Genomic DNA, 21984 nt, shown 5'->3' with positions numbered 1-21984 from the left:
GCTTGAAAGAGGATCTCTGGTTTGGCAAAGGCGTGGCTTCTGCCTCGACAGAATTAGATCTTGCTAGTACAGTACAGTACAGTACAGTACAGGTCATAAGGTGATGGATGAAATAGGAGTGAAGCTCCTGGGGCTGCTGAGTGTTTTGACTACGCAGACTGCAACCATACTGGAAGCAGTCAGCTCAACTATGAAAAACTACAGCAGTAGCCATTATAGAAGTCCCAGACCTGTGCTTTGTCAGTACGACAAGATGGCAGAAAAAATCCCAAGTGTAGCTGCACTGCACACAAATATTGGGACGTCTATGATGGCTACATCTGATCTAGCCTACCAAACTTGATGTAGTTTTGCTTGGAACAGAGGACAAATCAACTGCCAGCTAAGAGCTAACCAACCTACTGGAGTCTAAAATCGGTTCGGAATGGCCTCAATGAGTCTGTGGGGAGACTGGGGCAGTAATGGGGGTTTGTGGAGGGGAGTGGGAGTTTGGGGTGACTTACACGGAGATGCGGGTGAGCTGAGTCCGCCGTCAGTAGGCGTGCTGATGATTTTAGAGTCGGGCATGGGGAGGGGCACAGGGCGCGCCACCGGGGGTGGCGGAGGCAGCAGGAAGGAGCCCGGCATTTTGCTCTGGCCACCTCCATTAGGCTGCAGACGGACCATACAGACAGGGTGAGCAGGACACACCCCGAGAATATACAATGCACAAGGAGCCAGACACACACATACACACGACATAAAGCCACACACACGGCCAAGTTTCCTACGTCAAGGTAAGACAGTCATATATAGACAGATCCATACAGTATCCACACAAGTAGTCTTGCACACAGGGACAAGAGAGATCACCAAACTCACACAATTCTAGAGTAAAACAAAAATATCAGAAAGCCTGGCCAAAAATAGTGAGATAAAGTAAAAGTGGAAAAATGATGAACACTGTCAACACACAAGGGGAAAATAAAAATGTTGTGCACAAGGAAAGTTATCATAGTGCAATGTAGAAAATTAAAAAAGAAGGGGAAACCAGAAATGAGAAAAGGGTGTCTCTATATGCGAGTGCATGTACATTGTGTGTGTGTGTGTCTGTGTGCGTGTGTGTGTGTGTACGTGTAATTTCATTAGTGATACTGAGTCATCAGTGTGTGAAGTAATGAGAATAAAGAATAATAGGACATGAAAAACGGCTTAATAAATGGTTTCAAAGTTGCTCACAAGGCCAAGTTTTCAGTAGAGGTTTACAGTACTACCAGCACCCTGCACCTCAGTCAGCTGTATACCTGCCTGTGTTTTGATGTTTGGAAACTCTGGCTTTCAGGATGAATGTGGCAAGTTGTCAGGTGTTATCAAGGGGACACCTCCCTTCACTGAAATCTCACTGAATTGGCCCCATGACACCTCAAAAAAGGCTCAACTGTGTCCCAGAAATGTCCCCCCTCTGTGCCCCAGTTAGCCACTCCATTCACTAGCTTCCACAGCCTCATCTGACACACAGTGCGTTTTAATATCTACTCTTCCACTCCCCTCGGCACTCACACAAACTTTGTACAGATAAATCTATCTTTTATGATTTACGATTACAGATCACAATGCAGACTGGGAAAGATGCGCCCGTTGAGAGCACGGCATTGTTGAGAGGAAAGGAACATCCCTTAAAATGGCAGCAGGCCAATGAGGGCTTGTTAAATGAGGAGTCTTAAATGTCTGCTTCAGTTTCCTTCCATGGACACCTAACTCTCTGAACTGTGCTAATCTAGATCTGTCTGCACACCCTGTCTACCAAGTTTGCAGCCCAATTGCTTCCCTTTCGGAAATCCACTGCCAGTTGCCAGTCTCGCCCGGGCCATACCCGCCCGTCTGCCGAAAGGGGCTTTTTCCTGATATTTCCTTCCCTCATCAACCTGAACATAACTGTGGGAGAAGTTTATATGTTAGAACTATGATGAGTCAAATGTGGTTTGGCTCCTTCCCCCTTAGTTTTCTCCAAGTGTTTTTTTTTTTTCTTTTGTTCAAGCACATCTGGCTGCCTCCTCCTGTTGAGGCATTTGCCCTTAAACTATTTTCTTCTTCCCTGGTGAAGTTGCTTCACTCAACAAAGATTGCTCTATTCCCTGATCTGGGCTCACATGACCTTGTCGCATCAGCATATCTAACAAATACAGAGCAGTCCCTCTGTACAAAGCTATAAAGTGACTTCTAATCAATGGCACCTTTTCTTTTATAGCATGTTGCGCCGCAGACCGTCCCACCGTCCCCTCACCTTCCGTTGCTGAACCCATAGACCACTTACCTGTGCGCTGGGCTGTCCTGTGCCGTCAGTGCACACAAACTGCACAAACTCCTTAAGAGGGTCCTGGTGGTGATGGTAGCGTATGGTGGGGTGGGTGAAGTAAGGGCTGGACTGCTGAATGATAGAGGAGGAGGGGAAGTGCAGGGCTGAGGCTGAGGCACGGGGACTCCCTGAGGAGAAAAGTGAAAAGGACAAAGGAATGGGAAAGGAGAGGAGGAAGAGGAACATGAGGAGTAGAAGAGAGACCAAAAGTGGGAAAATAACAATGAGGCTCCAGGTCATTCTGTTGTTTGACTGATGCTAAATTTACATGAACTATCTATTCAATACATGCACACCTATGAAAGTATATAAGACATGCATATGTTCTAACTAAGCACAAACACATTTAACATCAGAGACCAGGTTGCCACTTAGGCCCATTATTGTCATAACACAGAAAATAGCTGTGACATTCTCTTGTGGGTGACTGACTGAAGCTGCTTCTGCTTACAAATGACTGGCATTATCCCTGGCTATTGGGAAACATCTGGCCCCATTCATTTTAGAAATCAGCCCACTAGATTTCTCTGTACCTCTGGTAAGCCTGGCATCACCACGTGCGCGCACACACACACACACACACACACACACACACACACACACACACACACACACTTTCACAGGCCCATACACGCTCAAGTGTGTTACAGTATTTTCTGCCGTCTGCTCCCTCTCAATTTCCCTCTCAAACAGACACACACTTACACGAACCACTAGGGTATGACAGTGCCACACACACACACACACAGTGGGTTTTTCCACTTTTGTTTTATTGCTTGTCGGTGATGTGTAATCAATCAGCAGCATATCCTTGCTGTGCGGTTCTGCCCAGTAGTTTGAAGCTTGAGAGAGAATCTCCCCTCCGCTCCCAACCAACCACAAAACGCCTCCCGGAGACATTAGTCAGCCAGCCAGCCAGCCAGTCCAACACACACACACACACACACACACACACACACACACACACACACACACACACACACACACACACACACACACACACACACACACACACACACACACACACACACACACACACACACACACACACACACACACAAGGCTCTACTGTCTGTCTTCTGCTGAGATTCTATGGCTTTGGCAATTTGGCACACCAAACTAAAGAGGCAAGCTGCTAGGTGAGGGGAGCCTGGCGAACAAGCATCTGTGATTATGTCTGTCACCTACTATCTCTTGTGTAAGCCGTACTCTGTTCTGTATTTTGGTGTTGCCATCTTTTTGTGTCTGGGTTTGCGTTTTTTCTGCTTGGTTTTTGTGCGCACATGAAATTTGTGCGTCCTCGTTCCTGTATCTTGGTTTCTAGGTATTTTTGTACTCTCTCTGTATGAATGTTTTGCTATGTCTGTTGCAGCTTTCATGTGTCTTTGTATGTACAGTATATTGATGTGTGTGTGTAATCACCGTCACAATGGTGGACTCTCCAGACTGGTATAATCAGACAACAGTCAATCTGGCAGCTCTCCACGTCAGTCTGGAGCCAAAAACAGGACATAAACCATCCAGTCCTTGCCCCTGAGCAGCCACACTCACTAGACCAACACAACAAGAGCTAACAGCTCCAGTCCATCCAATGCAAGCCATGATTACTAACTGCTTCTACCCCCTCTCTGTCTACCCCCATTTCTCTTTTCATCCCTCTCTTCTTCCCTCCCTCCCATCATCCTCCAGTCTCTTTATAGAACCAAGGCCTCCGAGGGACATTCCATTTGGATGGCAGCCATTTTAGCACAGAGAGTCCTCCATAAGAGTGTAAATTTACACATGCGCGCATGTGTGTCGATGTGTACGTGCACAAATGCACTATACACAACCTCTAAACGCTGTCTCAGTGCAGTCTCTCTATTACATGAAAACCTCTTAGGCAAGAGTCCACACACACAGAGTGTGAGAAGTTAGTTGGGCGAACAAAGAAACCCGAGCCAGTCCCTCACACCTCTTCAACTCACGCACAAAACAGAGCAGCAAATTTTAGAAATCAGTTCAAATGCAAAATTCAATCTGGTGCTTTGGATTCTCCAGAGGGTATAGGACTGCTCCGTGCAGATAAACAACATGGCTTAATAGTGTGAGATCCGGCCTGGACTATATTTTCTAAATATACTGTGGGGAGCTCCGCAAGTAAAATTCAATACGTTTCAAAACGTGGAAGGCAACGAGACCAAATGACCTTTACGTGGTAGGTCTGGTTTGGCTGTGGATCAAACCATCCCTCTGAGAGACAAATGGAATGAGAGGGAGCGATAGAGAGAGCAGGACATATTTACTCCTTTGAAAAGTGAGACCAGCCTACAGGGACTTGTTGGCAAACTTGAGATCCTGGAGATTTTGGGAATTCTCTGACTGGAGATAGAGAAACCATGTCGGTTATCCTATAGGACCCAAAAGCTCTTATGAGGACAACTTGCCCTTAGTGCCTCTAATGAAACAAGACTTTGGAAACACTGGATGTTACTTTAAGAATTGTACACACTACAGACTACCTCTGTGCAACTGCATGACTTTAAACACGGGTTTAATCCTTGTTACAACTTGCTGCTAAATCTGTATTTGCTCTATACTGGCGAGCAAAACCTACCGAACACATATTTCACAGAACAAACATGAAACTGAGATGGTGTGTCTAAAAAAACAAACACAAACACAAAAAGAAGTGCTGGTTGGCACTAATAACTGACAGATGCACCATGGTAAAGAACCCCCCAGCCGATTAAGATGCACTGGGGGTGCACTTTGTTGTCTTCTTCTACATATAATACAGAATTCTTTTTTTGATTTTCACTCCAAACAGTGTGTCTCCTTGGTACAACTGCTTGTTTGACCATAAAGAGGTAGATATTTTCCAAGGTTCTTATGTAGTTTACATGTTAGTGTTTGGTCTTATTACAGCATAAATTAAACCATTAGGTGTGTTGATACATTAACACACCCAGCCAAGTTCATTATATAAGAATAAACAGCTTTGTCAGTTTCAATGAAAGAACAGACTTCAAAAAACATTACAATGGATGCATGAAGCAGCAAGATATGAGGCCAATAAGTCACAAAGGCATGGATGCAGCAATGGTACCATGCAATGACAATATTAAAACACACAGGCACAAAGATGGTGGTAAAATGGATGGATGGAGAGAGGCTGAAAGAGAGAGAGAGAGAAATTTATGCCAAGCCATGATGACAGCAGTAACACTGAACAGATGAAACTCTGCGGGCATATTGCTTCTCAGCAGTTGCAACTGTAGGATTTTAAAGTTTTATTTTGCTTTCTCAGCAAGTGCGTTTGGGATTTTTCATCATTTCCAGGCACACGTTTGCAGAATGTATTTTGTTTGTTTCCAGAGGAGTTCGGACGTGTGAATATGGCAATCTAGGACCAAGTTTGACACTCCCTTTCCTTCTCTCTCTTTTTCAGATTATAAAGGGGGGACTGGGGTTGTTGGGTTCATGGCAGCGCTCTCACCTGGTCTCACTCCTGCCAGCACAGGCAGCGGGTGGTGTGTGAACGCCATGCGGGGGGACCTCGTCTGGGAAGTCAGGGCGTTGAAATCAAACTTCCCCGGCTTCTTAAGTGAACCAGGCGAGGACAGTCCTGGCGAAAAAAAAAATGGGATCAACAAAAAAAGTGGGGGGGAAGAGGGAGGAAAAGAGAGAGGTGGTTTTAATCAACAAAATGTTGCTTATTTAATTGGCTACACTAAAAAAAATCAGTTTGATTTTTGTTAAAGGGGACTTTAACCATCATGATTTTCTAATTAGACTGTTTAATTTCCTCATTGGTTGATGGCAGTGCATTGCTTCCTGTTCTTTTGGCTGTTCAATGAGTCAATCTGAGGACTCTAGGTTGTAAAAACTCATTCAGAGATTTACTGTAGGATTCCTAAGTCCCAGCTTTATATTCAGATCATATGGGCTGAGCAATATTTCAAAGCCTTAGTGCAAAAAAGGGAAAAATAGCTGAAGCCAATCTGAATCTGCTCTTTGCCTTAGAGCCAAAACACATCTGTAGCTATAATAACCTCTCCTGTGCCACTGTATGTTTTTCTGTCTCATCTCCTTCTCTCTGTTTCTCTCTCTCTTTCAGGTGCCAACTCCAGGCTTTCTCTGTGTATGAGCATGGCCACCGTACAGCCACAGTCAGCTAGCTGTGGTCTGGCTTCAGCGAAGCTCACAGGCTGGCTGCACGAGAAGAAGGCTTCATTCAGAAATAGCACACACTGTACAGTATGGACACGGCAGCTGCTGAGTGCGAAAGACAAGCAGACGGACAGAGAGAGGAGACAGAGGGAGGGAGAGAGAGAAAGAGAGAGGCGAGAAGAACGTGGGAGACATGAAAATATGCGAGGGAGCAAGGGAGCGAGAGAGCAAAGCAGAACCTGTGAAAAATGCAGCAGTGTCTTGTTTTTCAATGCGTTGCTCTGACGACATGTATGAAATTGGAATGTCATAAGATGTTAAATATGGTTATTATCTCTCACACACACACACTCACTCACTCACACACACGCTCGACGTCTGAACATACTCGAAAGTGTGAGCACACGTCCAATCACACGAAAACAAAGACCTTCAGAACACCGGCACGTTTTAGTGATGAAACAATGGACACGTTTCTTTTCCATTAAGTTTTCTTCTAATCTTCCTAACAAGTGAGTGATGTGATAATGTTGTCTGCAGAAACTTTTTTTAGACTGTTGTTTTGTAGTCTATTTCTGTGGCCCCTCCGCATCAAAGAAGGCATTAAATACGATTCCTCCTCAGTTCTCCAGCTGGAGACGTGTGAAAGTCTATGGGAGTGTGGGGGCGTGTAAAACCTTCCCTCCCTGTGTGAAAGAGTTAAGTCTCAAGCAGGTGGGAGTGAATATGTGTGAACCATTTATGTCTTTAGCAGACATATATTTCTCTCCCCCCCCTCCCAACTGTAGCGGGAGTCTGGGGGCGTATTGTACTGTCAGACAGATTCCAAGCATGAAGACAACCCCAATCCCACTTCTGACACCAATAGTTAGCAGTGATTGCTATGACACTGTCACACTGGTGGGAGCAAACTGGAAATAAGAGCAGTTTGCAGAGACTTAAACAAGGAAAGGCACTGGAGGGGAGAGCTGGGAAAGACTTAGGTTTTGGAAGAAAGTATAAAAACCAGAACCTTATAGATTTAACAGTTTCAGAGAGGTAGTTATGTGCTTTAATTTTGGAAGTATAAAATGAATCTGAAGTAGAGCAGCCAGAGCCAGGAAACACAGAGAGGATCAGACGAAGACTGACATCTGTATATATAGGAAGTTATAGCACTGTCACTATCACCAAGGGAATGTGAAAGACAATATTCAACACTTCAGAGACTGTGCATTGGTCTGATCTGGTTTGTGTGTGTGTGCGCGCGTTTGTTTGTGTATGTGTATGTGTGTGTGTGTGTGTGTGTGTGTGTGTGTGTGTGTGTGTGTTCGTGTGTGTGTATGTGCCACAACTGCACTGTTTTCTCTCTTGGCAAGGCTTATTATTTCATTGGCAACCAATCAAGCGCTCCCATGATGACCCTTCTGTCTCTTTGCACTAACAGGCCTGCCACCAGATGCGCCTCTGAAGCACACGCAGATGTGCGCGCACGCGCGCGCACACACACACACACACACACACACACACACACACACACACACACACACACACACACACACACACACACACACACACACACACACACACACACACACACACACACACACACACACACAGAGTTGGAAAAGGTAGGCAATAGTGGTCTAAACAAGTGAAGGAAAGTGAGGCAATTCTCGTCTCTCTAGTGATTTAAACCACATATGTAAGTCTAGCCGTATCCCTCTACGGTCCTGTAACATTTAATTCAAAGCACCAAGGAAAGCCCCCGCCACCGCAAGTCTCTGGCGTCTCAGGAAATTTTCACAATCATTGGAACTAATATGAAATCATGGTTGTTTCATTTTCCTCCACTAACCTCCCCCACCCCTCTTCTAGCCCCTGTGGAGCAGATGTCTCCAGCATCCTCACGGATCCCAAGGCTACACACACACGGAAACACCATCTGGGCCCATGCTTCAGCTGTGCGTGCGTGTGTGTGTGTCTGTGTGATATGTGTGCACAAATTTACCACATGTATTTCTGAATGCAACTGTGTTTGTGTGATTTATGTGTATAAATGCATCTTTATACATCTGTGTGTGCGTGCGTGTTACTGGGTGTGTGTGTTTTGTTGGTTATGCAGGGAGTCAGGGGGAGCTGACGGTGCTGTGGACAGACGGTGAGGCACACCTGTATGTGAGAGTGTTTTCTATTCTATTCCAAGAAGCCGCTTGGTTTGTTTGTCTGTGTGTGCGTGTGTGTGTTGCTTGTTTACATACCCCCCACCTGGACAGGAATTCCCAGATGAGCTTTGCCTGTGGCAGGTGGGATCCTTTGGAAAAATTGGATACACACCGTACCAAAATCACATATTCTGAACTTGCTCCATCCTTGCTCTTGCATACCTTAAGCTCTACTTTTTGCCTTGGTTTCTCTTGAGCGTGCACCATGTTTTGCACTTGCTACTGTTAAAAATTATTCCCAAACCCACACATTAAAAAATAAATAATAAATGGCTGATAATTACAAAAGCTTTTGGCTTCCTAATTTTTCACTTGGATTTTGTAAATTAATTGGGTAAAGGGTCCAGATTTGCGCATCATGCTACACCTCTATTTGCCAAACTCATTAGGAGGTGTACAGGGCTGTGTGGTGCACTTTGGAGAGTAAGGGGGTGGTGCACACACACAGAGAGCAAGAGCCAGTGAGAGAGACACGAAAAAGATGGGAGGTGAGGCTCTGGTGCGCCAAGGCGCGCAGCAGCCTCTGTTGTGGCTCTGATGAACAGCCTCTTAATTACATTTACAGCTAAGTGGAGCAGGAACAGGAGAGCAGCCGCTGAGACTTGAGTGAGAGTAGACTGGGGCAAAAACTAACCAGGACTCTTGGCTCCTCTACTATGCATCCTGATAACCCTTCTCTCTCATTAGCTATCACCATTTAACTACACCAACGCCTTCTTCTCTCCTCTCTTCCTTCTCTCACCTCCCACTTCTCCCATCCACTTGCCTGCTTTCTGCTTCTCTCTCCTCCTCTCCACTGACATGTTTTCTCCCTCCCCAGGGTCCCTCTTGCTGTACACGTTTTCAATTAGACAGAAGGGAGACAGGGATGGAGGGTTGAAGGGAGAGCTAGGGAGCAGGAGGAAGGGTTTTACACCTCTGATCCACAGACGGTAAGCATCTTAATGAGGGATTTGAAGCAAGGGAGGGATGGAGCGGCAGAGGGATGGAGGCAAGGCAGGCACCTGAACACCTGCAGGGGTGGGAAGCCTGATAAGCATGTGTTTCAATGTGTGAACGTCTGCGTATGAGAGAGGTTGTAAGTGTTAAAGTCACTGCACGTGCTGGGGTGGGGGGGTGGGGTGTCTATGTATGTACAATATATGTATGTGCATGTGCGGGGGTCTGTGTGGATATATGAGTGAATCATTGTGCATGTGTGTGCATGTGAGGCAGAAGGGGCACAGCATGTGAATATGCCTGCTGATATTGTCAGTGTTAATCTGATGACATCTGTTGATCTTGGTGCTGCTGAGAGGACTGACATGACTTCAGAGAGGTAAAGTCAGGGATCTTTGGTGAGCTACTTGTAGCCTCATGCTTCACACAGAAAGTGGAGCCTGAACTGGATAATCCTCGACAATCCTGCGACTGTGCATCACAGGAAATGTAATGTCAGTGAATGAAATCTGCAGCAATGACATCAATCTGATAACTAAACATGACTAAAATGATCACACAAGTATAGTGTAGTCCCTTATACGCTTGTCCTTAACACAGACAGTCATACAATTCATCATAACACACTCACACGCACACAGGTAATACTTTATACATATGTATGTTTATACACACATACACAGAGGAATGACTGAGCTACAGAAAGGCTGATAAACAGCAAATATATATGAGTGTAATCAATGTTGTTCTAACCATGGTAAGGAAACTGCACGCCATCGTTTTCATGTTTTATCTTCCTCTCCTGCACACTCGCCAAATGGTGCTGCACTGAAAGTGGAGAAGGGTATTGTTAACAATGAGACGGAGGAAGAGTGAGAGAGACAGACAGGTAGAGATAAACAGAGAGAGAGAGAGAGAGAGAGAGAGGGAGGGAGAGGGAGAGAGAGAGAGAGAGAGAGCATTTGTGTATGATGGAGGTAGTGAGTGACTGATAATTGACACAACATCAGGGTAAACTGTATGTGTGATTATGGCTTTAAGGTGAGGATGAGGAAATATGAAGCCTTGAGATTTGGGACTCATGTGAAGTAAACAAGACAGGTGTTTTTTTTCTTGGAGTTACTTGTTGTTGGAGGGATGAGGTGAGGTAGGATTACTGAGGAGGTAGAATAAAGATGGTAATGTCCAAAGCTGAATCAGAGAATCCGTGGTTACTGCCAAAACAATGGAAACACTGACATAAAGCCTTAACACAGGCTGCTGCAAGATGTTATTTCATCCTTGATGCATCTTGGCATTTATATTCCTGATGTCTGGAGCCATTTGGTGGATAGCATTTAGCACCATTTATCCATGATAAATTCAATTTTTTGGGGTTGTAGTGATGTTGTTGAAAAATAGTGACAAAACATGGCACAGACTGTAATTTATGTTCATGTTGATGCTTTTGAACCCATTTACTGAACAATAAAGGAAGAGACTCTTCTAATCAGAGTAAAGAGTAACGGTGAAGGTGATGACTGTGTAAAGGTTTTATTGCCAATTTTATTTTCTCATGACTTGACCTAAACCTGGCCTTTCATTATGAATGCAAGTCTCCTTTATTTTGGCAGGTGGCTTGTGAACATTTAAACATCTCTATTTCAAGTCATCTTGGTTTATATGCTTAGATATAAGGCGGGGTGACACATATTAAACTTCATTTAAAGCTTTTATTGCTAGTCACCATGACTGATAGACCCTGGTCAATGTTGGTCACCCCTTTCAATATCACTTAAAGGCAGAATGAGTAGGATTTTTCTCAAAAAAAAAAAAAAAAAAGACAAAACAACATTTTGAACTCCGATAAAAATAATCTCTCTCAATCATCTCTTATGACCCACTAAGTGTGTGGTGGCAGCTGTATCCTCAGGGTCCCTGCCCTCAGCCTGTCTTTTCTTATTCTGTTGTGTTCGGGACGTTTGTGGGCGTCAACATGGGTGTGTGGCCCCCAGCTAATAACAGCACGCAGGCTGTGAGGGTGGGACTGAATGAAAACATAGCAACCAGGTGGCAGATCGTAACCAGGCATCCTGGGCCAACTTTGAATGTTTTTTTGTTTTTTTACAAACCACAACCAACAAATCCTTCTCATTCTGTCTGTAAGAGCTCCCCATGTTTGTTTTTCTTGACAAATGATCAGTTTGTAATTCTCTCTTTGCAGTCTTGGGTGCTGCTGTTTTTCTAATGTGTAGAGTGGTCAGACAGAGGTACAGGGCCTTGACGAAGGTGCTTGGTGGGTGAGTGGGAGGTTTTGAGGGGTGTTCGGGGACGTGTACATCACCAGTGACGGCAGGATTATTGAGGTAGGGAGCGTGGAGAAGAGACAAAGTCAGATGGAGACATCAGTTTGGACTTTGGTGGTGGTGGGGTGGGGGTCAGGCAGGCGTGTGGTAAAGTTTCATGATGCTTGCTCAATAGGTGACAGGCATGAGGTGGGGTGGGGGTACCTGCATCCATGTCGTTGGGCCATGCACTGGACTGGGAGGAGCTGGCAGCAGGTGAGCGCCCAGGGTAGAACACATCATCTGTGGGGCTCTCCAGCTCACTGTCGTCTAATGACTTCCTCTTGGTGGAGCTGAGGCCATGACGAGGGTGTTTGGAGGGTGGAGGAGATGTAGGAGGCAGAAAGAGAGGGGGAGAAGAGGCATGGTTTTAAAAACACACATAATGGCATGGAGTGTATGGATCAAAAACAAAATACCTTCCAGAACTTAAACTTAATCATATCAACAAGCACTTTAACATTTAAAGAGGCTTCAGTTTTTGCATTATAGTGGAAACAATAATAGTGTCACAAGTCTTGGAGCAGAACAAACAGAGTACAAGAAATGTCCAAACTATGAATGACAAAGGAGGAAACAGAAAGAAGTTAGGAGGCAGAGACAGCCACACAGTGAAACTCTCTGTGTGTGTGTGTGTGTGTGTGTGTGTGTGTGTGTGTGTTTTTCAGTGCGTGTGTCACATTAGTTTGTGTCTTTGTAGGTGTTTATAACTACCTCCTTGGAAGGTTTGCGTACAACTCCACCTCAGACCTAAAGTGACAGCAGATGACAGAGGTAAGAAGAGAGAAAGTGACAAGTTAAGAAAGACACAAAAGAGGAAACAGCAGAAAGAGCCATCACACATTCATAAAGAGGAGAGCAGCTAACAGAGAGACACACACGTATATATGAGGACATTCAGGACAGATTCCAAGACTGGGAATGGACTGGAGTACTAAATGCCATTCATAGCGAGAAACCTCAATGAAATGGCATACTTTACTTGCCAGTAAAGTCATCCTTCCGATAAGAAGCGATATCCCGTTGGCAGATATTACTGTGATTTCACACTTCCCTGCAGTCTGCCCTTGGCTTCACAGAGAATCACATACCAAGGTAGCACTACTACTGCCACATGGTAGCTTCACCCACAAGGGACTCTACTAATGGCGGACAGCTGGACTTGTATAATGGCCACTGCTGTTTTCTGGGCAACATACATCTCCATACACCTGTACACTACTGTTGTCTGTGCAAAATCATAGTTGGGACTGCGTACCTGGTGGAAGGAGGGGAGGTGAGGGAGCGTCGCCCCAAAGCCACCTGGTTGATGTTGTAGTAGCTAGGACTGCTGTCCAGGTCAGCCAATGAGAAATTAGGACCTGACGCCGTGGCTACAGGAGCTGAAAGGGAGAAAAGGCAAGGAGAGGGGAAAATATGCAAGAGTGAAGATGATATGTATATTGTATATTCCAGAAATGCTCCAAAGATTTTTCAACAGAGGAAAACAATCATCCATAAAGTTATGTTGTGTCTCAGTAGTACGTACACTGTGTTTGTATATAAATAGTGCCAAAATGGTATTGTTTTTGTTGCAGTTTTTAGTCCCAATCAGGAAACAAATGCATTTTAATCCACCAACCATACTGTGGGCATTGTTTCGCTGCAGTTCTTTATCTGTCTGCACCGTTTATACAACTTACTCTGTGACACTCTGACCAGCTCTGCCACATTCCACACGCCTGAGGTGACGAAGCAGTCCTGAAAACTCAGGTGCCCTGAACAAAGAAGGATGTTATCAGGACATACAAATACACACAAAAAGCTATAGGAAAAAAAAAAAACACTGTCAGAAATTCATGGTTGGATTAAAAAAATAAAAAAATAAATAAAAAAAATTGGAGGAAACCCTGAAAATCACATTCCTTTGAGAGGGCGACCATCTGCAACTATGTTTGTGGATCAACATCTGTGTGAGTGTGTTTGCTAATTGGATCCATAATTGGAAAATGCTAAGACTGATAAGCATGATGGAATCAATTCTAGTATGCTAATTTGACTGTATTTGGACGTGGATGTGTGTGCGTGTGTGTGTGTGTACCTACCATTGGGCGGTGGTTTGATGTCTGTGTCCCCCTGTTGGCTGGAGCTGTCTGATTGTCCAGATTCTGCACAGAAACAGAGAAGGGAAGGGGGGGAAGAGGAAGACAAATGGTTAGGATCTGGTTTGTATGCTAAAAAAAAGTAATTAAAAACATACTGCTAAGTGCACAATGTCTCCGTGAATCATAGCTATGTATCCACGCTGCCAAGACTGTGATATTTGAGGTGTGAGAAGGAATAAGAGGGACTTGCAGTATGTGCTGGTGTATGGTATACATCTTGTGAGTGTATATGTGTGTGTGTGATAATTCACACATTTTTGTGTGACAGTCTTGTATCTAAGAATGTTCTCTCCCATCTCCCTCCATCCCTCCTGACTCAAGGTGCAATGATTTACAGTGTGCTGCTATGCCATTTAGTATCTAACCACGCAATCATATCCCTTGCCCTAATCCTATTTAATACCTTCTTGCTGGTAGGGATTTAGTCTGCATAAACAGAGCACCTTACACATACACACACGCACACGCACACACACATATGTGTATGAACACACACCCACATAACCATGCACACTCTATCTCAATCTGTTTCTTTCTTCAATTTTTGTTTCATACTTTAATACATGCTGTAATCCTTGCTGGACACACACACATACATGAATACATAAACACACAGACCCTGTGAACAGGCTGACCATGCCAGTTTGGACGGCCTGAGGGATTTGAGGCAGAGTATGTTAAAGTTGAGGCAAAAACTTTTCCTCTTGGGATCAAATGACAGCAGAGCAAAACAAACACAAACACGCACCTGTCATGACTGGCCTATGAAAGCATTGGTGCTTCACTCACATGAACAGACACAAACATGGCAACAAGTCTTGGCAACAAAGGGCCACAATTAGGCCTGGAGGGGCTGCAGGCTGAAAGAGGAGGGTACAAAACTAGGTTTTGTAACATGAGCACTGAAAAAAGTTAGTCTAAAGACGGTGCGTTCTTGTGCAGGCTTTGAAAAGCGATGTCACGTGTGTGTATGGATATATGTTTATGGATATATAAAACACAGGCATGTGACCACCAATAAGACTGAGTTCCATTTAAAGGACGGATCTTGTCTGTGTGTGTGTGTGTGTGTATGTGTATGTGTATGTGTATATGTGTGTCGAGGTGGGGGGGGGGGGGCTACTGCTACTGACCATGCGTTCAGGCCTTGCTAGGCTGTAGCTAGCTAGCAAGCTAGCTACAGGAGGTGTTTATCTGTAGGCTGTAGGTGATAACAGAGCACACAGACTCCTGCCAGCAGCACTTGCCTTGCAGCCACACTAAGCCAGAGATTACTGAGCAGAAACAATAACAGACCTGTCTCGCTGCCTACGAAGCACTGCTTATCCACAGAGAGAGGGGCGAGACAGACGAGAGCGAGAATGAAAGACAGAAAGAGCACAGAAATGAAAGAGAGCTTCTTTTTCCCCCTCTTTTCTCATGCAGAATCTCTCGCTCTTCTCTGTCTCTCACTGGCTGGGTGTAATCCTGGCAGCCATCTTAGAGCTTGGCAGCCATCTTAGCATTGGCGGTAGCGCCACATTCCAGCTAACTGACGGCACTCACTCCAAACATACGAGGCTGCGCCCCCGCCGCACACGCACCCAGACACTTTCAAACACTCACACACTCATACGTGGACAAACATTGAGGTACACACTGAGAGTAAACATATATGATGGCCAATGAAAGCTGTTGAAAAAACAACCTGACTTCACTGGACTTCTTACTGTCGTGTAGTATTTCACCGCAGGGCTCTACAATACTGTAAATACTCTATTTCTCACACCATGCATGCACTGGTTGGATACACAACCACCTTACTGTATGCACAGTATCCCGGAGAGATATGTGATATGCATCTAATGCATAAGTTACAGGGTGCGGTTAGCTGCCACAAACCTTGAGGAGGAATTTTCCAGAGTGACTTTAGCAAAGCTTGCATCCTAGTTTCAAAAACTGCAATACAGAACGAACAGAAATGAACCCAGGATCTTATATTTTTCAACTAAAAGAACAAGTTCAGGCTTTCCTGCAAAACTGAATTGACATGTTTCTGTATATCTTATTAAGCAACAGGGAACACCTGTCTTTCAATGTGGACCTGCACTGGGAAACCCTGTCCTCACTGTTGCTTAAATCGACTACTGTTGGCCTCTCATGACCCCAACATGTTATGCCGTTGCCGAGGTGTCAAAGACCAAGAGTGAAAACTGAGGCCCATGGTAGATAAGAGACTGTCGGGCAGATATGAGCAGTAGCAGGGACACTGATAGCTGTCCTCAACATCACCCTGAGGCCTCGACTGGCCAAACCACATCAGCTCATCAGTAAGACAGATGGCTACATGTTGGTTTACAACAGATATCATGACTCCAATTTTCTTTTCAAACTGTTTCTAATTCTAGAAGAAGACACTTGTTAATGTGCTCTGTGCTGTCCACAGAGTTTATTCAAGTCCTGAAAAGCTGTCCTGGAGACTGTGCAATAAGATGACCAAGCTCGATAATGGAGCTTTCAACAGTTCTGGCTCTAGTTTTCTGAGGTCTGGCTCCTTAGCCAACCAACACTGCACTTACAACACAGCACTACATCATTCACTGAAAATCAGCGTCACTGTTGAGTTCAACAGTGCATCATATAACGTGGTAGAGAAGCAGGGAGGACAGGGGACAGGGAGGTAAGACAGAGGAGGTCTAGTTGCTGGTTATCACTGCTCTGCCAGCTGCAGCCTACAACAGCAGCTGCAACCCCCTTTCCCTCCTCCCTGCCTCCTAACCACACATCCAGCACCTTATCTTCCCACCGCAGCCCCCCAAAGCCCTCCCTTCAGCAACCCCAATCGTAGTCCTGCAGCCCCCCCGATGCCCCTCCACCTCCACCGCCAGGAACCCCATGCTCTAACCTCAGACATGTCAGCCTACCCTGCAGCCCTGTCAAAAGTGAAAAAAACAAAACAAAACTACACACCGATAAAAGCCGACGCACAGTGTGACCCTGTGACGCACACATAAAAGCATGCAGAAAACTGTTGGGGCTGCACTTATTTCAACTATGTTTGACTGGATTGACAAGATGGACTTGACATGGTTCTGTGCAAGAGTTGATCTTGATATAACATGAGCAGAAAATTGGGTTTTCCAAGTCAGATTTTTAGACTGAATTTAGATTCTAACAATTTTGCTTTATGCTGAGTTTAATTTACTGACTTGATTTCAGCCTTAAACATGAACATCCTGGTAAATAAAGAAGAGAATTCCGAGGTCAAAATTAAGTACAACCCCAAATCCAGAAAAGATGGGATGCTGTGTAAAAAAAAAATAAAAACACAATCAACACAATCATCAGGAGATAAACTGTGTTTACTGACAAGTTTTACAAAGTGTCCCAGAGTCCATGTAGTAATATCTTTTATCCAATCATGTGTTCACAAAGTGGTGAACCTCGCTCCCTCCTCACTTGTGAACAACTGAGTCTTTCCAGGATGCCCCTTTCATACCCAGTCATGATACTATCATAGGTTACCAGTGAACCTGTTTACCTGTGGAATGTTCCAAACAGGTGTTTTTGGAGCATTCCACAACTTTCCAGGTCTTTAGTTGCTCCTGTCCCAACTTGTTTGAAAAGTGTTGCTGCATCAATTCAGAATAAGCAGATATTTACAAAAATCAATGAAGTTGATGAGGAAAAAAAATGAATATATTGTTTTTGTAGAGTTTTCAATTTGTCTGTATTTTTAGAATCAGCTTTCTAAGTAAGTAAAACTAAGAAGCACATTTTCAACAAATGATCAGAAGCAAAATCTTGAAAATTCATACTTTCTCATAACGAAATCAAGTTCTTCATTGTACAGCCAAGATATGAGCGAGTGGTCAAGAAAGTATGATCCAGTTCCAGTATGATGAGAAGACTGGGATCATTTTTGTGAGGGTTGGCAGACCAAACCTGTGCTAATATTGGACCTGAATTTGACATTTAATGACTAAATGTTTGCTAACACATTAACTGTTTAGCGCAGGATAAGTTGATACAGCTAGGCTTGCTGTAGTGAGTTTGTGTTGGCATCTACATTCTAACTCATTGCAGAATTTCCCTACAGGCTCCAGGGCAAATCTCACGACCCTCACCACAATCAACATAACCCCAGTCATCACGGCCTTGACATACAGTACTGTACCCTCCACTGTGGTTGCTCTCTGCCTCTCACAATCCTTCCATCTTTCGCTGTGGGGCTTAACTCTTACCATCTCTCTGACATCCGGCACGCATTTCTGTGGCTTTCCTCTGCATCAGTTCAATCTGTTCTGCATTCTCCTCGTCATAATATTTTGTCTTATGTGACATTCTTTTCATGTCTTCCACAGTATAAGCACCTCCATCTCTGTTCTCAACCTACACAACTAATCATTCTCATCCCTCCACCACTTCTTCTTCTATTTACTATCTTCACTATTCAACTCTTTGCCCTGTTATTACAGTACATGCTGCACTGTTGATCTCTGGTCTGTTACTCTATCACCCAACCCACCAAGCGACCAACCAACCCACCATCCATCCATCAGCTGCAGATTAGGCTTTGGCTCAGTGACCTGTTGGATTGTGCTGTTGACCGACTGGTGATAGGGGTCAGGCAGAGTTGCCAGCCTGTCACTCCTCGTGGCGAGCAGACAGCCAGCGGAGCAGAGCAAAGCAGGGAACTAAAGCTCAGCCGAAAAAAGTCCAGATTAAAACACATTCAAACATGACCTAGAAGCGCAACGCAAGCTACTGTGACAGACAAAACTGAAGCCTGGAAACGTTCAAGCCGATGATTATGAACTTGGGATGGAACCACGGCAAAAGTCAAGATCAGACATGAAAGAAGTGACAAGTGGGCTCTGCAGTGGCATACCACTGTTTGACAGACACATAAACAGTGCTGGTCATTTGTGAGTCTGTGCAGTACAGGCAAGCACACTCCAAAAATCAACATACAAACCAACAAGTGAGCTAATGTACTCTGTAGCCACATTAAACCACTGTGTCCGTATGTGCATGCATGTATGTATGTAACTACATGTATGTGCACAGACTGTTGGTTCACAGAGATTCCCCTCCTTGTTGGAACAAATGTCAACTCTACTCTCCCCCTCTCCTCTCTTCTCCTCTCCTCCCCAAAACACAGGATAACGCGGTACAGCCTCCCAATTGGGTTTCGCTTAAGAGGTTTATCGGTATGTTGCTAAACATTCTGACCTTTTTTTAATCCTTAATGCGCTTAAAATGTTCCAAACCCTCCTAATCCCCCCGGCTATCCCACACAGATGTTCACTCAGCTCTTTTATTGGACGTTATTTTATTATTTTTTTTCTTTTTTATTTATATATTTTTTTTCTCTCTGTTTTCTTTTTTAATTATTTAAGTCTGTGTCATATGAGGGTATATTTCTGTTTCAGTGTGAAGAAGTCTTTATCATTGCTACTGTTTAGCATATGTATATGTGTGTGTATGCGTGCAATAATGCCTTTGTCCTAAAAGTGTTAACCAGATCCCCATGTGGTGAACCAGAAGTGTGAATGTGACCTTTTCAAATGTTTAACTCTGTTCTCAGCAAAAAGTTCAAAGTGAAACTTTGAAATCCTTGAGTCATAAGAGAATAAAAATGTCAGTGGAAACTGAAATATCTGATGGTGAAATGAGGTATTACGTGTGAACAGAAACCACTGTTTGCAGTGCATACACTACAAGTACATGTGCATATCTGTGTATGCGCAAACATTTGTGTACGTATGGATGTGCAAATGAATATATGTAAGTACGTATGTATGCACGTGTCTGTGTGTATTTGTGTTTGTGTCCCTGTATCACTGTGCCACTCTGCCAGGCAGGCAGGCTGTGTGACGAGGTGGCAGAGTAGGTCTCTGTATGTGTGTGTGTGTGTGTGTGTGTGTGTGTGTGCGTGTGTGCGTGTGTGCGTGTGTGTGTGTGTGTGTGTGTGTGTGTGTGTGTGTGTGGAGCAGGTGTGCCTGGCCGCCCTGCGCAGCTTGTTGCCCATCTGTGCTCCCGTCTGTGTGCCGCCTGCGCCCACGCTTTGCCAACAGCACCACACCACGGCAAGAAGACCCAGGAGAGAGGGATGCTGAGAGACAAGGGGAGGGATGGAAAGAAAGCAAGAGATGGAGGGGAGGAGGAGAAGAAGAGAGGAGCGAGGGGAAAGGATGGAGGGAGGAGCAGAGAGAGGAGGGAGAGGGGGATTACAAGGCTGGGTGCATGGAGGATAGGAAAGGGAGCAAAGAAAGTGGGAGAGGGAAAGGGAGGGGGTTATGGGTCTAGAGGGTATGCATGAACTCGCTGGGAATGGGTGGAGTGGGTGATAGTGAGAGGGTGGGGTGCTGAGTGGAGACTTGGGGGGCTATGTGGCTGGCTGGCTGGCTGGCTGGATGCCCATACATACCCCCCTCCTTCTTTATCCCCTTCACTCCTTCCCGTTGTTCCTCCCTCTCTCCATTCATCCTCTTATCCTCACCCCAACATCACCTCTTGGCTCCATCAGTGCAGATTACTGAGGACCTGTGTGACACAGCTACGCACACAGTGTTCTGTAATGTTTCTCCATCTCTGGGTTAGGACCCGGCAGTGGGTTATATGGGCCTCGTGAAAACAGGAACCGTTTCTTCAGACATGCTTTATCCAAATATATTGGCTTTGTTAAGTCACCAGGGTATTCCCAAGCTGCTACAATATAAGCTAGGTTAATTATTAAGTTGAAGGCCCAGAGGTAGCGTCCCCAAAAGGGGATGATTATATCAAATTAGCTTACCCAATGGCTTATAAAAATCAATTTTAGGAAATTCCAAGAGTAAGAGCATGAAAACCCAAGGTACACCAATTACACTATTTTAAGTCCTTCATTACTGTGTTGTAAAAGTGGCAAATCAAAGACATTCAGATATTTTTTGAAATGGTTAAAGTAGGTGAATATATTCTGCATATATCAAGAGTTCACTGATGGCATTTAAAGAAAGCCAACTGCTCACGTAGAGGAGTGCAACATGACTTCCCTGAGAGTTATGAACTTCAGTACAGGATATGTGAATCTACTGTCAAGTGTGCATGAATTAGGCCTGGTTTCACAAGTTTGTACAAAACTCTGTTGCAGTACGTTGGATTACTCAGTGGGCTCTTCTTCCTCATATTAAGCTTGGAGTAAAGGTTTGACAGTCAACTCCCACCATTACATTAGTTTTATTTTACTCTTTTTCTTTAACAAGCTGTCCCAAGGAGGCAGTTTATCCAGGCTTTAGTTTTCAGTCATGTTGCCCTCCTCTACCATTTTACTGCATTGAGCTGAAAATGAGTCATGGACTTCATATCTGCACACATTCCATGGCTTGTTTCCTAAAATCAAAGTAGGGATGGGCAATTAACTGAAGTTATTTTCAATTATGAATCCAAAGTGCCTCTTTCCTTTACAGCGGTGTGTTTTCACGCCTTCCTAAAAGCCCAAACTCGCTCTCAGCCAGGCTGTGGCATGTTTAGTACAGCTCGAGCCAAGATGACGGAAAGAGAGCCTTTGGTCAACAAGAAAGGTAAAACTAATTCAGCTGTTAGACCCGAAGAAATGAAATGGTGCACACAGCAAGCGCACACACACTCACACAGTGAAGTTACGTGGGGAGAGCAGGCAGGGACAGTTGTTACAGTCCCAAAACCTCATAGAAATAAGTCAGAAAGAGCCTAAGATTATGGCAGCTTGCAGTGCATGTCAGCTCTCTACAGTGATGACTGAGTGTGTGTAACTTGCTCAGAGCTGACAATGAATATGTGTACATGTGCAAAATATTTGGGATTTGTCCTTATTCCGCAAAAGACAATATCTCCACTCAACTGTGTACATGGTTTCTGAAAATGAATTTCTGAAAATCAGT

General features: G+C 44.6%; 1 protein-coding gene and 1 long non-coding RNA gene across 24 annotated transcripts in view; both read right to left on the bottom strand.

Moving 5' to 3' along the window:
* nfixa (nuclear factor I/Xa) overlaps nt 1-21984 on the bottom strand; it is a 110608-nt gene that overhangs the window by 7159 nt on the left and 81465 nt on the right. For 3 of the 23 annotated variants that reach the window (XM_070972857.1, XM_070972874.1, XM_070972890.1), the window contains 9 exons: nt 14039-14101; nt 13637-13711; nt 13213-13336; nt 12669-12704; nt 12120-12247; nt 10384-10458; nt 5814-5942; nt 2294-2463; nt 504-651 (listed from right to left, as the gene is read on the bottom strand). In XM_070972857.1, coding sequence (XP_070828958.1) covers nt 504-651; nt 2294-2463; nt 5814-5942; nt 10384-10458; nt 12120-12247; nt 12669-12704; nt 13213-13336; nt 13637-13711; nt 14039-14101 — 948 coding nt within the window. The remainder of the gene's footprint in view (nt 1-503; nt 652-2293; nt 2464-5813; nt 5943-10383; nt 10459-12119; nt 12248-12668; nt 12705-13212; nt 13337-13636; nt 13712-14038; nt 14102-21984) is intronic. The other 20 variants (XM_070972916.1, XM_070972937.1, XM_070972953.1 and 17 more) reach the window with 13 other exon arrangements.
* Nucleotides 11162-12095, bottom strand: LOC139338130 (uncharacterized). Its single transcript, XR_011602560.1, has 2 exons — nt 11713-12095; nt 11162-11656 (listed from the first exon to the last, which is right to left on the bottom strand). It is a non-coding gene; the product is annotated as an uncharacterized lncRNA (long non-coding RNA).

Source organism: Chaetodon trifascialis, chromosome 2 (assembly GCF_039877785.1).
Source record: "Chaetodon trifascialis isolate fChaTrf1 chromosome 2, fChaTrf1.hap1, whole genome shotgun sequence".
NCBI classification, from domain to species: domain Eukaryota; kingdom Metazoa; phylum Chordata; class Actinopteri; order Chaetodontiformes; family Chaetodontidae; genus Chaetodon; species Chaetodon trifascialis.
Note: the sequence above shows the minus strand (reverse complement) of the source record. Positions and strands in the feature narration are given on the sequence as shown.